Source organism: Orbicella franksi, chromosome 8 (genome assembly GCF_964199315.1).
Source record: "Orbicella franksi chromosome 8, jaOrbFran1.1, whole genome shotgun sequence".
Taxonomy (NCBI): Eukaryota; Metazoa; Cnidaria; class Anthozoa; order Scleractinia; family Merulinidae; genus Orbicella; species Orbicella franksi.
Genome location: NC_138152.1, coordinates 1,889,117 through 1,906,151, shown reverse-complemented (window position 1 = coordinate 1,906,151; position 17,035 = coordinate 1,889,117). Strand labels below are relative to the sequence as shown.

The 17,035-nt window shown below is 39.8% G+C and overlaps 2 protein-coding genes across 2 annotated transcripts; both read right to left on the bottom strand.

Moving 5' to 3' along the window:
• Positions 1-957: 957 nt before the first annotated feature.
• LOC145496230 (uncharacterized) lies at positions 958-8,061 on the bottom strand. The gene is made up of 5 exons (XM_081475915.1): positions 7,745-8,061; positions 5,929-5,997; positions 3,986-4,309; positions 2,413-2,703; positions 958-1,756 (listed from the first exon to the last, which is right to left on the bottom strand). Exons 1-5 carry the CDS (start codon positions 7,901-7,903, stop codon positions 1,739-1,741), a joined length of 861 nt encoding a protein of 286 aa, XP_081332041.1. The 5' UTR covers positions 7,904-8,061; the 3' UTR covers positions 958-1,738.
• A 3,496-nt stretch (positions 8,062-11,557) lies between these two features.
• On the bottom strand, positions 11,558-14,867 carry LOC145494087 (uncharacterized). The gene is made up of 5 exons (XM_081473557.1): positions 14,831-14,867; positions 14,677-14,719; positions 12,123-12,197; positions 11,869-11,961; positions 11,558-11,687 (listed from the first exon to the last, which is right to left on the bottom strand). Exons 1-5 carry the CDS (start codon positions 14,865-14,867, stop codon positions 11,558-11,560), a joined length of 378 nt encoding a protein of 125 aa, XP_081329683.1.
• Between the last annotated feature and the right edge of the window lie 2,168 nt (positions 14,868-17,035).

Sequence of the window (17,035 nt, the reverse complement as noted above, 5' to 3'; positions counted from 1 at the left end):
TTGTAATGGAACTTCGTGAAGTGTAACGTCACCTTTAAATAGAGCTGTTTTGAGAAACCTTCCTCCCCCCATCCCCCCACCGCCCTTCCCCTCCCTCGTCGGCTTATTTCATACCAAAGAAAAAAAGCTTTAAAAAATGGCTGGTAAAATAGCTATCAGTAGTTTTATTGCAATCTTCTATTCACGCTTGTCACGTGTACTCATAGACTTATTGCTAATAGTAAACGATGGAAGAGCCCATCAGATTCGCGTATGTTTTAAATTTTGACACAAATCAAAACAGGGGTTGGCAAGGCTCAAACTCGCCTTAAAGTCCTGGCTAAAACAGGCTCGGTAATAGACGTAGGTTGCTAACTTTGGTCTACTTGTGACTTCGTTTGATCAGGCCTGCGTGGACTTGAGATGACCTGCGCTCACTTTGGTCGAGATCAAATTTGCACGCAAGTCGACTAAAGATTTTTACTGCTTAGCCACCAACCCAAGTCAACCCAAGTTGAGTGACGTCCATTCGTTCTTATAGCAACCTGTTATGCATTAAAATGCAGGAAATGTACCTTCAAATGGTTTGTTTGCTTTCTGCATGTACTTGCGAGGAAACTTGGGAGTGCGATTGGCCATCCAATGCACTGAAGTCTCTACGCAAGTTCAACTTGCGGCTACTTGCGAGTCCCTCTGTCCAGGTTTTAAGGTTCAATACACCTTTTAAAATTTCGTCGAATGGTTTAGAGCGTTTTCATGCTGACCAAATTGGTGTTCTCAAACAATACAAAATGTTCTCAAGAACTCATTTCACAAACGAGAAAACTGCTAAGAACACGAATATATCTTCCGTGACGTTAATTGAAACCGCTTTATCAAAACTGAACATGTTCGCGTGATTCTTTGATTTCAATTGAGCGGAATTGGTAGTCGACTGATTCTCGTTCCGTTCAGGCTTGGAATAATGTAAACAATGTCTGCTAGTTTAAGCTTGTTTATTAAGTTGCTAAGACAATTAATCTCAAGCTATAAAACTTTACCTGAAAAGAAAAAAAAAACAGTCTGCTTGTAATATTTTTTATCTTAGATCTATACTGGGTTGAATCAAGTTTAACAAGGAGTTTTCAAAAACTACAACAAAAGGATGTGCTTATAACTGCCATTATAACTGCACTCTGACGTAACAGGATAAGACAGGCTGAATAATTAACCATTATTCCACAAGCGCGCGATAGATAGGAGATGGTAGATAGCCAACGAGGTGCGTAGCGCCTCGTTGCCTATAATCATCTCATATCCAGCAAGCGCAAGTGGAATAATGTCTTACTGAAAAACGCCTCCAAAATATAGAAAACTAAAACAAACTGAAATTAAAAAAAAAAAAAAAAAAACGTTTCCACAACTTATTCCTATATTTGAAGAGCATGGTATAATGGCTTAATATACCACAATAGCTAAGCCAATGAAAACTCTTGAATTACATTATCTAATGATCCAGTTTTTAATTATTTTGCTACTCTAAGTTTATTCGTTAAGGTGCTATGGGCAATTTATCTGAAGGTTTAAAACTCCAGAGGAAAAAAAAAACCTTGCAATACTTTATCTTACATCGCTAATGGTGCTGAAGGGTATATAAGTAAAATGCTAGCACATTAAGAACTAAAACTATGTTTGCAAACAGTTTTTTGTCTTCCGTGAGAGACGTACAACTGGTGTTTATGGTTTATACCAGGCTACCACCTAATTATTGTCGCACATCTCAGGTATTCACTGGAAACTAAAAAAAAAGGAGAGAGAAAAAAAAACACAGGTTGAGTTTGAGTGAATATGTACAGAATGCATTGGTAAATTCGAAGAGGTGAAGCAATGGAAATAAAAAACCAAAAATTCTTGAACTAATTCGAATCAACTAATCGATTTAAAATGATGTTACGTTGTGAATAAAATTGCCACAAGTCGACCTCATGAGCTTCAGGATAGAATAGCTAAGAGAGTGAAGCGAGCGTCGATGTTTTAGACCGCGAGGCGGCCGCGAGAGGTTTGGCGGGCAATGAATAAACAAGACGAACTGCTTTTCTGAAAATCTACGTTGTAGACTACAAGTAGTCCCTATTTCGCTAACTTTGTCGATCGTAGCGTGTGAAAAAAAAAAGACAACAAATAAATGCGCGAATTCTGTTTTTTTTTCTCGCTATCTAAGTGAAACAGGGACTACTCGAGTCTAATTACGTTGCTGATAATCAGCTGCGAAGTGAACTACCAGAGAATTGAGTGGCATCTTCAAACGGGGATAGGACGTTTTGTAAAGAGAGGTTTTCACTCCGCTTTATTTTTCTGACTGTCACAATGCCCGTTACGACTGACATGGCGTTTTTCTGCAGTTAAATCTTGCCTTGGGTATCAGATGACAAAAGTTTGGGATATTACTCATACCTCGTCGTTTTCCATCTTAGTATAACCTCCGTGTCCATATGTGGGTGGCACCTGAGGTTGGGAAGCTGTGGTCATGGCTCCGGATGTAGCAATGTGAGCAAACTGAGGTTGGTTACCTACCATTCCGGAAACGGGTACCACGACCATTTGAGGTTGGCCTCCCTGAGGCCCTGGTGTGACAGTTTGGACTGGAACCATGCCACCACCTGCATGCATCGGAACGGCCACAGGAACACCACCAGGATATTGGGTCATGGCATAACCACTATTGGGAGCATACATCACCTGACCCTGAGAAAAAAAAGTCTTGATATCGATAAGACAATAAGAGAATCATGTTCCTTGGTAACATCCTGATAACTTCACTGCAAGTAAGGTTCTCTTGGCTCTTCTAGGTTCCAATAATCAATAAGGTGAAAAGTGGCGAAAACCCAAAGGAACGCTTGTTGGAGCGTCTCCAGTTTTTTCGTGAAACTCTTTGTTTGACAATTTTCGTTTCATTGATGTGTCGCACTTACTTTTTTGTATCATGATAGAACTAAAGAGTGATTTTACTCTCATTGAATGGGACGCAATGCAGGTCATCATCCCGAACATTTTGGGCGATTACCTAACCCTCGGGGGACGCCTCCCTATAAGATTTTTATCAGAATCCTAAAACGAGGTTTCACTATGTCATACTGACACATTCATTAACTGTGCTCTCATCCCTCGCCGAGATTTTGACGTGTCAAACTTGTCATTTGTCTGTCTTGGTCCCTGGAAATTGCTATAAAAAAATAGACGTGCTTATTAATCTTGCAAATCTCATATTAGATTTCAACATCGCAGGATTACTTATTACTTTCTAGTGTCACCTTTGGTTGATTTTTCATCGGTTCACTTTATTTACTGACAACCTGATATCCACGACGGTGGATATGTGATCATAGATGGCGGACTTAATGATGTCATGTGACTTCAGTTGACGTCATGACCAAGAAGTAAATGTCATCTTGTAGAATAGACCGAGGGATATCTATTTCAAGCTAAACAATTTAGGTATACCCTATCGTAACAAAATCCCAGGAAAAGGGCTCCAACTCCCTCCCCGTCCTCCTTGGATCACAGTGGGTGCATGAGTTTGCTTGTACGTCCAAGGGTTAAAGGGACATTATGATGGCGATTTTGCGATATTTGCGGTCAAAGCCGTCCCATGATGTCGCTGACATGCTCTTAGTACATGAAGATAAAGCTATCAAGTGAATTTTTGAAGAAAGCGTAAATTATGATAACATTTGAGCGAATTTTTCCAAAACACGAAAAAATAACAAAGATGATAAAAAAGTTTCGCAGACTTTTTCAATTTGACATCGCAACCTTTTGCTTTCGCAACCTATTATACCGCTCTTTCTAAAGCCTCAGCGCAGTTATCAAGATTGAAATATTTGATTGATGCTTTGTTTGCTTGGTTCGGGTGATATTCCGTTGCATGAAGACAATTCAATTCAATTCAATTCTTTGTTTGCAAGACAACAGATCTTCTAAAGTTGTATAATTGAAATTATCAATAGATCACTCTTGGATAACTCACCTGTTGTGGTGGACTGCCATAGCAACATGTGCAAGGTTTCATCATACAGAGGCACACGGCAGCCCAGATACCAATGGCAAACTCTACAATGCCAAGGATCAAAATGATGGCACTCAGAGCCATTTCTGCGTCAAATGTGTCGTGGCGTTCCCTTCTACCATAGTAGTAGTAGCCCTCTGTAGGCCTATAATCGTAGTCATTGTAGTATGGGTCATAGTAATACCGATAGTCGTCTCGGTAAACAGCAATGGCTATGCTGTAACAAATGATGATTGTTCCACCAAACACGGCTGAGGTGATCGAGAACCCCATAAACACACCAGCCTGAACGAAAATATAAGACATGCACCAATGAGTTGAGTTAAAAATGCTTTTTTTTTAAATTTTTTATTTTTTTATATTATTATTGTTTTTAATTAATTAATTTGTCTATTTTATGATCATATGGAGAACATACGGCCTTTGAAGCTGGGCGTCGCATGACTTACTTCTTACAAACGAAAATTAGATTCTCTTTTTTTATACTTTTTATTGCTAAAAACAAAGCTACTTGGGTTAATACTAGCAATAACGCAAACTAATAGCTAGTACTAAAACCTAACGCTGAAAAATTACCCTAAGTTTCAAAAACTTAAAAAATTAATTTGTAAAAACACTTAACTTTATAGAAAACAATAATTACAACCTGCCATCGCTTTAAAAAGACAATACTGTCATACTTTTTACATACAATAGTTTCTATGTTATGGGCCACCAAAACGGAGAACACAAGTTATTGAAACAGCGTGACAAGATTAACATGTTGGCCGAATTGGATGCCTTTGACGTTAGGGTTAAAATTCCTTTGCTGCTTAATTGTTGGAAAAACTTTGAAAATTTCTGGGTAGAAGGTTAGAGAACAAAATATCACCATCTGGAAACTATTTAATTACCCAATTATCTTAAATTTGTCAACACGGATATAAGCCAATTAATTCTGCGCCTGCTCTTATAGGCGTTTTCGTAGTGTCCGTGAAGTGGATTTAGATATGGTTTTGAACGACTAGTAGATGTATACTTCAAACAATTAGATTATTCGCTCACGATTTCTATGCGTGATAGTTGAGGAGAGCGCAAACTATCGCGCGATAGAAATCTAATTGCTTAATAGAAACGCGATTTTAAACCAATCGGCGCGCGTACTTTCTTTGAGCTATTTTCTAAAGTTTATTGACTCTGCGTGAGTTCGAGGTGGCAGCATATTGTTGACAGATTCTTTCTTCCTTTATTATGGAGCGAGGCACATTGGCAATTATCCAAAAAGCGAACAAGGCCAATATCCAACAATCTTTAGTTCCGAACAAGGTTGCTAATAAAATATGCATGATATGGCATATAAAAACAATGACATCCTGCTTGCGAGACATAGCGAGGACTTGTTAATACCTGATCAGAATGAGAAAACCCAGGATTTGGTTTGCCTACTTGCGAGATAGCTTTCTAGTTTAGGCGTGTAGATGAAAACGATAAAGGTTGCATTTAGCAGCAGTGTGGAACACGCAAATTCCATGTGATGTATGTATCATGCTTGGCAGAGTGGTTGTAACTACTTTGCTATACAAAGGTGGCTCTAACTTTGACGTTTGTGGATAACAGTCTTGTGTGTGACCGTTCAAATGCATATTTACGTGCTAAGTATTATCAGTGCACCGAAAATATCACGAAAAGGGTCCCTTGTACTCTCTAGTTCATGGTGAGTGGCTATTGGTATGACAACTATCTAGAGGGAAATCTAACTTCTGAATAAGGGTATTTGGTTTGTTTTAAACGACAGCCAAACTTTATGTTAGTTTGGGAGAACCTACATATGTAACGTCTTAACTTAACGAAGTTGGATCTAATTACTACATAAAACATACAACCAAATGATGTCCTTTGGAACGAACAACATGTTATCAACTTACAAACGCATTGCGGGAAGTACTTCGTTCTTTCCGAGTCCCAGGTATACCCAGACCTCCTGCTACGCACATCTAAAATAGAACACAAAATACATTTATATTATCAAGGCAAACTGTGGAAGAATACTGGATGTACTTTGATTTCTTGACTCAGACTGCCAAGTAAACAATATGCAGATCAAAGCTATTTTCGTTCTGCATGGGTTTTTTTTTTTTTTTCAAACGAGAATAACAGACTCGACCCTCTAAATAGTTCTCAAAGAAATTGTCGTGATTCTAGGCGCCATGCATATCGGGGAACGTAAACTCACCGGATTACAATATTTGTATCCGATTTTGAATTGAACAATTTCAATCGAACTTGGATTATTTGCTCCTGAGAACAGTGTTTAGATTGATGTCACTATTATACAGTGGAACAGTAACAGGAACTCTTCTGTGTCCCCACTTCTGTGCTTTTCAAGGAGAGTCCCTGCCACAATCTTGAGATCTTTAGAGTGAACGCTAACACAAGTAGCGTTATGATATTACATACTATTTGCGTATTTTCTTCATTAAAAAGTTTTCCTATTAATGAAGAGCATCTTAAAATTCTTCAAAATGCATTACCTGCCTTACAAATACGAAACATTTTGTCAGGTAACAGATAACATTTAACAGTATATACCATCTGAAATCTGAGAAGGTACTGAATGTATATTGTGTTGAATGTTTCTTACAATTTATTCAAACATGGTTTCGAGCACCCGTAGTACAGCCCAATTGGTAAATGTGAAATCCTGTGCTCAAGAGGTTTCGAAGTGAATTTGGTAACCAATGAATTTGGCTATTTATTACTCTTTAAAAAAGAAAAAAATTAAAGGAGCCCATCGGTCTGTAAAGCTACAGATATTTAAATGATAATTTTCTCTTAAATTTTCGTTTTCTATATTTCTGATTTTGTCTATTTAGGACCTTAGCGTTTTAAGGTTTCAATGCACCTAAGCTGTCACTTATCTTACCGGCGAAGAACATATAGTAAATATCGTAATAGCAGACTATATAATGTACTTTCCAAAAGAAGACATGTAGTTTATTTTCTTGGTAGACTTGGAAACTAGGCTGATATTACACGCAAGAATGAACAGAACTAAACACGCCACAAATTTGCATGCATCTCAATCAAAATATCATTAAATATTAAATAAGCAAAACTTTACTGAGTTGTGAGCTCGCTCGATTAAGCGTCATTGTCGAGGGTTTTGTAACAGAAAGTTATTTAATTTGAAACAGATCTAAAAGAGTAACTGCTCGATTTTTAGCGACAGTGTCAATAAGTTCATTTTTTGTGATTTAAAAACACGGAAAAAGTGTAAGTTCCCGTTCGTTTCCGTCCTTGAGGCTTCTTCGGTTCCATAACAATAACATGTGCATATTCTTCACAATTTCAAAAACTGAGAATTTAAAGGCAGAGTGTTTTTTTAAGTCTGTGAATAACCTTGGTCGGACCAACCGAAAGGGTCGATTGCTTGATGATAAACACGACGTCAATTAGGGCATCTGTCGATCTGTTACGTTGAACAGACAGTTTGTATTTGCATGCAATAACTCAACGACGTATTTACACAGGGCGTCTGTTGTAATCCCTTTTCTTCGAACAGTCTCGACAAAGAGATCGAAATTTGCCTCAACGCTGAGCTAGCCATGCCAATACATTACGATTCAATGCTCGAACCCGTGTCACATTGACAATCCACCTTTTTGTCGGCTTAAATATCGATAATCTTTTCGAATTAAAGATTGCTCGAGCGGCATTGAAATAGACACAAGCACAACTCACCCAAACACCCATCCAAATGCCGTAACATCCATAGCCTGTCCAAAAGTATTCCACTGCACGGTCAGCGATGCCGAAGCAGATGAGTAAAGATCCCACAATGATGTGCACGATGGCAAGAATCCTCGCCATGTTGGCGACCTTGGCTGAATTTTCCGCCATGTTTGAAAACGTAAATCAATATCACAGTGGAGAGAAGACGTCATCCACTATATGATATTTGCATAATAGGGCATGTGCTAAAACCCAGACGGTGGATGATAGACGATGGACGATGGACGATGGACGATGGACGATAGACGATATCTCTGACATTCATTTATTTGTCACATTTATTTGTCGAAACGTCAGTCACCAACAACAGTTCTTTTCAGAACTACACTCACCCGGACGATCACACTATACGAACTATTCATTTATTTGTCATTGAAATTGTCACACAATCTTATCACGCGATGTTAAACTGTTGAACAGCGAAAATTCGTGCCCTCCACCCTCCCCTCCCCCGAGCAAAAATATAACTTATTTGGACTGGACAAATTATCACGAATTTTTCGTCACGCAATGTCACGCATTCATTTATTTCTCTCAGCCAAAGTACATGTACATTTACGAATTTTCCACACAATCTTTCGCTTTTGTCACGCCATGTCACCATGGAGTTTTGAAATATTGAACAGCAAAAATTCGTGCCCTCCCCTTCCCCCAGCAAAAATCTAACTTTTAAGGAATGGACAAATTATCACGAAGTTATGATCGCGGATTTTTCGTCACGCAATGTCACATATTCATTTATTTCTCTCGGACAAAGTACATGTATAAATTTTTCACACAATCTTTTGCGATCACTAATATTTATTCACGCGGAAAATCCTAAAGAGTCAATCAGGTGTTGCCTGTGAAGTGGTGTTAACAACTGTCTTACGTGAGTTTTAACAGTCAGAAGGGATGGCAGAAAATGTGCTAGCTTACTCCTAATACAAGACATGTGAGCATGAAAGTACACATTTCCCAATTTCCCTGGCCTCTTCTCACCCGCAACTACAAAGTCGCGCCGCATTTTAGTAACGACTACCAGATCTGCTGATTGCGGGACATGCACCCCTGCACTTCTTATTGGTTGACAGCACCCATAGCAAGTGCTCACACGAGGATCACATAGGTGCAGAAGAGTAACTTCTACTAGGAGGTGGAGGATCTGGCTTAAGGGGCAGTTCTTGCCTCGTGGAAGAAGATGAAGAGGAAACGCTGTCTGGATGTAAAGGGATTCTCAGCGGTAAGCTGTGAGGTGGTAGATGCAATGGATCTGTATGTGGTTGTGCCAGAAGCGAGGGTGATACAGTAGTGTTTTCTGGTGGAAAAGTTGTGTTTTCTTGTATTCCAACTGGGAACTGGTCACTGGTTGGAATCCTGCTGTTTTGAGGGAAACGCGGAGGTGGGGGGGGGGGGGGGCTGTCACCGTGGTATTGGATCTCCCTTTTCTCCTTTGGGTTGCCTTGTTTTTCTGCCCGCTATTCTTTGGGGCTCCAACTTCGGCCATTTTGGTCAATGTCCCAGTCTTTTTCCGATTTCTAGACCACTGGAGATACTTCGCTAGCATCTGTCGTTTCTCTGCTACTGCAACAGTGTGGCTACAAATGTTGTGGCGAGCCCAGCGAATGCAGCGTTGGTCACACGTTACCCGCCCAGTGTCAGAAAATTTCACCGAGTGCGGCTTGCTGGGGTCTTCTTTTGAGGCCACAAAGAAGAGTTCTTCCTTCCCGGTTTCCAGAGTTAACATTGGTGCCTGGACTAGGGAGTTTTGGGAATCCAGGATGTGGCCGGCGTCTGCAAACAATTCCGTCAGAACGCTATAAGGAACCGTGGGGATCTTGCTGTTTTCCGGTTGAACCGAAAGCGCTGGCGGGCTCGCGAACTCTGTGTTCTCCCTGTCAACTGCTTCTTGTAATATGTTTGACTCCACTCGCCTACAAGTGAAGAACTCCATCCTCAGTGCTTCCTTCTGGCTTGTCGTCATACGGTAATAATTGTCGCCTACTTCTAGATGCCGATATTTATCTATTAAGTGATACTCTCCCTTTCCTAAAACCGCCAAAAACTGCTCCTGTTCTTGCCGTTCAACCAATTTTCGTAAACGTTCAACAATGTCACATACCGTTTTTCTTCTTCGCCGAGAACTACTTTCATCCTTGTCTTCCTCTTTAACAAGTTTATTCATGGACTCGCTAGCATTTTGTGTGTACACGTCGGGGGAGAAACCTAAGCCTCACATGGATCTAACGCCAGCTGTCATTGTTTCCCTTATGTCAGAAGCCTTGTTCTTTATAAAGTACTGGAAAAAGTCAGTGCCTTTCGAGTGTCTTGTTTCCCAGACTACCTTAAGTTTTCCTAGACCACGATCAAATTCAGCGCCATCCTGGGAATGGACAAGTCCAGCCTCTTCTCTTCGGCCGAAAATGTCCGCCATGTACTCATTTGCCACAACGGTCGGGACCCCCAGGGAAGAAAGTTTGCTCTTTATATTGTTTTTCATGTGCATATCGCAACGCAGATGCATTGCACTTTGAAAAACATCCAGGAGGGGATTTGATAAGTTTTGCTCCCCGTCGGTCCCCACAACAAGAACACCAGCACACGGGGGGTGACACCGGACCATTTCCGAGGGAAGTACATAATAAGACCTCTCCAACTTGCTTTTGTGTAAAATGGCTGGCCCGATAAAAACTGGATTACGCCCTGATTTTGTTTCTAACATCATGTTACGATACGTTGCGAATGTTAGGTAGTAATTGCACAGTTCAAAGGTAGCGTCAACGCCGAGAACACAAAAGTTAGCAGGGTTGCAACAGAATCTCTCAATATCTACCAGTTGCCTCTTTGTTGCCATAAATATGATTAACTCTGGTGTTATTTGGACTGACCTGATAAAGGCAGTGTTTTCGTTCACCATTTCTTCCTTACACTTTTCCATTAAGACTTCCAGGGAATCTTGCACGCGATCCGGCCGACTCAAACTTTGAACCGCATTGTATACTTGCTTACGGTCCCTTGGAAGCTCTCCGGATGACCTGAGGTTGTCTATTCCACCGCGATCCTCAACTAACGAGTGAATGACTTTCCGGGGATCAACTTTTTCCACTTCAGTTTTAATTTTCATCACGGTACTTTTCATGGTTCGCTTGTATGGTCGGCTAGTGCCCTTACTGTTCCCATGCGGCTTGCCTTTCACAGTTTGTTCACCCTCAGTGAAGACGTATTGTACAAAAGCATATCGATAACTTTGCTGGTTAAAGTCCAGCCCCGTTACGATGATTCTCTTCAAGGAAGGAAGACTGTCATTGCTGTAATAGCGGCGGGTCACTTTGAATACATCTTCTCTGTTGCGTTTCTTCTCAGAAACCTTTTTCACTTTTGCTGACTTTTTTCTAAAATGGGCACTTTTAACACCCATGCAAACCCAGCTGCCCAGTTCATCGCATTTTAAGTCTTCTATGTTATCTAATTCCAAGGTATCTATTATGAATGAAACGTTTTTGTTTACATTAACTGGAACTACTTTAGCTACGTTTGCACTCGTTGTTTCGATTAAAAGAATGTTTGCGGCTTCCTGGACGTTTTTGCACCTGCCAAGTCCCCACTCATACACGGGAAGCTTTTCCTCTTTGTCGAAAAACAAGGGTTCTGAATCTGACTCAGATGAATCAAAACTTTCCGACCTAAAAGAGAAAAATCAATAATGAAAGTTCATTTCCATTAATGAAATTTTTCAATAACATCCCAATTAAGATAATTAAGCTGCTTCCTGCCAGTTGCATTTCAATTGCATTTGACTGCACAACTGAGAATAACAAAGACGAGTCCCGAATAGTTTCTGCTAAAAATAAGTAGTCTGATTCTGGAGCTCGTCTCACGCTTGACGACGACCCTCTTGTTGGTTCGCTTACGTCTGAAACAAAGGAAAGCAAGTTTTGAAAATTAAGTCCCCCACACATTATACAATCGCTAACCATAAAGCCATGTTTCGGATTTTCGCCAGTTTATCACTTATAATACGTGAAAAGAAGTGCAGATGTTCTTGTAATACTAATAACTCAAGGTTTCAAACAGGCTTAATACTTGGTACTTACTCAGAGGTTTCGTCAGAAGAAACTGAGATTGCACGCTCGATTCTAGAGCTCGTCTCGCTTTTTACGATGACCTTCTCACTGGCTCGCTCAGATCTGAAAGAAATACGAGAGAAAGACAGTAAGAATTACGTAAGAATGGCCGCAATTTATAGTTACATTCACGGCCATTTATTTTATCCGGTTATCCATAACTGCTTGGTTAAACGTATAATATTAACCGAACGCATAGTAATGCGGAGTCTCCAATATCTCACCGGATTGTGCAGCTCTTTTTCATTGGTGATACTGTGTCAGAATCACTTGAGATGACGACGACATCTTTTGCTGCCCTGAGGAAATAAAAAATCTTTAAATACAAGGTTAGCTAAGGGCTGTCAAGAAATGTGTAACGCGAGTTCACAGCGTTTTAATTTTTAGTTTTTGCTGATTGCCATATTTGGAAACAGGAGGTATATTATTACAGAAACTAAAGAAATTCATTACATGTATCCAAACAAGTGCTTCAAACAACTGATTGACGATGAACCAGAAAAATTTAACCTACGTCATATAATGAAAATCGGGGGAACAAGTGCCAGTTGATGGGGACATCACTTCTGAAATCTGCGAGCTACCAAATAAATTATAAAAATCAAAATTTAAGTTGAAAGTGTCTTAGGAAATCATAAAGGCTTTTATTCTTGGGTCATCGTAGTTTAACGAGGAATAAAACACAAATAGCGGTGATAAACATATTAAACTTACGCATTTTACGAAACGTCAAGTTATTAAAATGCGTAAGTTTAATATGTTTATCACCGCTATTTGTGTTTTATTCCTCTTAGGAAATGTTCGGAAAATAGTCGGTACTTTTCATCAATCTTCGTTTATGTTCGGGAAAAGTCGGGCCGCTTCGGCAACCTTCGGAAATGTTCGGAAAATAGTCGACGATTTTCGTTAATCTCCGTTAATGTTCGGGAAAAAGTCGGGCCCCTTCGGTAAGCTTTGAAAATGTTCGGAAAATAGTCGGCGATTTTCGTCAATCTTAGTCAATGTTCGGGAAAAAGTCAGGCCCCTTGGGCAAGCTTTGAAAATGTTTGGAAAATAGTCTGAAAAGATAAATTGCAAAGTGCAAAGCACACTTCAAAATTTCCCTGGCTTAAAGCTAGCAACCGACATGTTTGCTCTGTGGATAGTTTGCGTTGTTTCAGATATTGTCCTTGTCAATTCGTATAAAAGGAACCTCAGAGCTATTTGGGAAATTAAGACACTATCAGCTGTTATCGGCTTTTACCATGCCAAAACAGCATGAAACCGAAGTTTATTTTACAAAGCGATTCTGTCAAAAATAGGTTATTTCTAGATAACAACCGGACATTCCCATCTTCTAATGAAGGTGAATTCAAATTTGTATGAATTTCTGTGTTTTTTACTTAACCCAATTGCATTGACGTATAAAAGAATTTATTGTCCCTTTTTTTCTGTTTATTTCTTCAACGTCCTTTACATCAAACACATAATTTTCTATAAAAGAAAATCACGCAAACTGCATGCGCAGCTGGCGTGACATGTTTGCGTGCATCGCATATCGCGTGGTGTGGTGGCATCTTTGAGTGCATCGCATGTCAGTGCGCGGACGCATGATATTTCTATAATTAGAGGCTGCAAATCTTCGTACGATGCGTGCCACTTATTTGTTATAGTAATTGGAGACAATGTAATTTAAATTGCCAAATTCAAATTCAAAGCCAAACTTTTGGGCTATGCCCTTTAAGAACGAGTGAGATGTCGGGTTGAACTTCATTTCTCCAAGCAACCAATGAAAACAGTTGTTACTTTGCGTGCGCGGTGGGAAGTGTAGTTATTTCCTTAGCGGTAACCCAAGGGGTGATCGATTAACCTTTCATTAGTTAGAAGCAGGTCGCCAACATAGTCCAAAGAACCTGGGGCAGCATTTGACCTAAGGGGTACACTACCGGACAACTACGAAATATGCTAAGAATAGTTGTTGATTGGGTTTTAGTAAATTAGCAATGTAAGCTTTCTCTTAGAATGGGAACGTGCACGCGTAATATTGGAAGTACGGAAACCGCAATTCTTTATCTTTTGGTGTTTTGACACAGATTTCATGGTGATTCGATTCGCCTTCGTAGCTGGCGGAGAACTTAAGATAGTGGTGAAACCACACTCTCACAACTTGGCGCTAACGGAACCACCAGTTACCCAGTTTAGGTTGAAACAAACAAAGAATTTAACCCCGAAAAATTTAACAGCACATAAAGAAACAAGGTCTTAATTTGATCAGATCACTACTTCCTCGACCAAAAGACAGACTCGATTACGCATACTCACTTTTTGGCGCATTTGGTCCATAGTTTACCTACGACGGAGAATGAAAAAAATTACTTTGTTGCTCCCAGCAAACTGAATGCAAGCGAGTTTACGTTTTGTACTATAATATCATGTAGAGACAGGGCTGGTGATCTTTGACGTACTGACACCATAGTTAACTATGCTGACACCGAACAGTTTTTTCCTTTTTCAAACATATGGCCCCTCGACGCAAACAAATGAGGCGTAGCACTGTTTCCTTGCTGATAAATAATATAAGCATAGATGCCAACACCTAAACAATAATCAAAGAAACTATACACGTTTTCTATTGAAAGAACTAACCTTGATCTCGTCGTGGGGCATTTTTAAGCTTTCTCTTTCGCGAACTAACAACTTCTGGCTGTTTACGATCTCTGTCACTTAACGAAAAAAAAATAATCTCACCTATACACTCCAATAACAAAAAATGTTTCAGAATCAACGCACGTGGCTTACCTTTCTTCTTCTGAAGTAGCACCGGAGGAGGAGCTCCGCTTTCCTAAAAAGACAATATAAAAACTAATGAATAATAATAATAATAATAATAATAATAAAACAATGAATGATACTAATGAAAACCAATGTGCAAAAAATTGGTGATGCTACACACCTTGAACAATTTCTGAGTATGAATAATCCATATCCATTATCGCGTAGACAAAGTGAGCTCTCGACTAAAAAAACGTGTCCGAACCAAGTCACTCAGAAAGCAAAATGAAGCTGTTGCAACTTTACACCATATTACGTCACGTGTAAATTCTTCAACAGATCTAACCTGATGTAAAGTAGACCGTTGATTGAATAGACTTTCTGCAAAGTCATTCGATTCCCATTTTCGGGTTAATTCGCTTGGTTTAAAAGTTCATGCTTCAAAAAAATCTTCTGGCCTTTTGGCAAGTGTAAGCGCTGGTATTTTGCAATGAAAACTTTCAGAGCTGGCGAAAATGAAATTGAAACACGTAAGGAAAGGAAGGGAAAAATGGTAATCACCGATAATCCTGGCGATACACCGCTTGTGGAAAGCTTCACCAAAACAGCTTAAAAACTAAGGTGAGGCTGCTTATTCCCCCCCCCCCAGCCACGACAACTCATGCAAAAACATATCACGTGCTTGCCGTATGGGCTACGATTCTCCTGCGTCATTTCCGCGTACAGTCTGGAATAATTCATGTGAAAAAGCAATCGATTGCGGGAAAGAAGAAAAAGATTGTGTGACAAATTTATACTTTCTTGTTAGAATATATAAAATGAATAACTGACATTGCGTTACATAGAATCCGCGGTCAAAATTTGTCCAGTCAAAATAAGTGTGTTTTTTGTTTTCTTGTTGGGAGCGGAGCGGGCACGAATTTTCGCTGTGTACTATTTCAAAATTCCATGGTGACATCGCGTGATAAAAGAAGGAATGCGTGAAATTGCGTGACGAACAATTCGCGATCATAACTTTGTCCAGTTCAAATAAGTTATATTTTTTCTCGGGGGAGGGGGAAGGGCACGAATTTTCGCTGTTCAATATTTTATCATCGCGTGACAAAAACAAAAGATTGTGTGACAATTTTATAAATGAATGTCAGAGACATCGTCCATCGTCCATCGTCCATCGTCCATCGTCCATCGTCCATCGTCCACCGTCTGGGTTTTAGATCATGCCTCGTTCCTAATCATCGCCCAACTGATCCTATCTTCACCCTCCGAACTTTGATTGTCACGAAATACGTCACTAATATAACCACTCAGGTAAGCTTCATATATGTTTCGTTGACTTTAGAGGGTCTCCCGGGGGGGGGGGTCTTTGTTCCTTTGTTCCCTTCCAAAATTGCCCCATGTTCCCATGTTCCCATTTGTAATTTTTCGAATTTTGTTCCCCTGTTCCCAAAAAATGGCTAATGTTCCCTTGTTCCCCAAGACCCCTGGGAGACCCTCACTTTAAAAGAGGCTTTTGATTCAATATGACAAGACGGTCTACTCTACAAAGTGCTCACATACAAAATTGAAGGAAGATTTTATGACCTGATTAAAACTCTTTAATCAAACACGGTGATTTAAAGAGCGAATTTTTTGGCTATCCTTGCAAATATACGGCTGGCGCGCCTGAAATTGGAATTGACCAATAAGTCTTGACGTCAATGTAAGTTAACAGGAATAGCATTGAAATCAGGCACCTTTTCTCACTGGAGATGGCATTAAATATTCACGAAAAGGGATTTACAATTCCCAAAATCATATCAGATTGTAAAAAGTGAAAAATACGAAACATTTTGTGTCTCCAAGCTTCCAATTTGGCGCCAAAAACAGGTCACCGGCGTCCGGCATGGCAACTCGCTCGTAGTTCGTCGAATGTCGCCAGGTAGGATAATAGTGGTGTTATTTTGACAAAAATATGCTGTTCCTCGTCAAATTAAACCCGCAATTCTGAAGTTAAGTATCAGAAGAGGTCAAAGCAATTTTACCATTGTCTTTATTTTTGTTAGCTTCGAGGAAAAAGGCTATTATCGGAAATGGTGTCAAAAAAAAAAAAGCTGCATCCTGTCTCCTATGCTTTTCAATCTTCATTTCAGTAAATGAAATCCCTTTTCTTCTTGATAAACAAGACACAGATTCTAAATTCTTTAAATTGTTTATTATATGCAAATGATCTAACACTTACATCTCACTCAGCTTCTGGGCCACAACATGTATTGTTATACCTCCCAACTCAAATAAGTTTTCCGATTGGAGGAGCACGTGTCCAGTGTCCTGGGTTAAAACTCACTAACTCCCCAGGCCAAACAAAACTAACTAACTCCCTAGGGAAACAACAACTTGAACTCTCGCC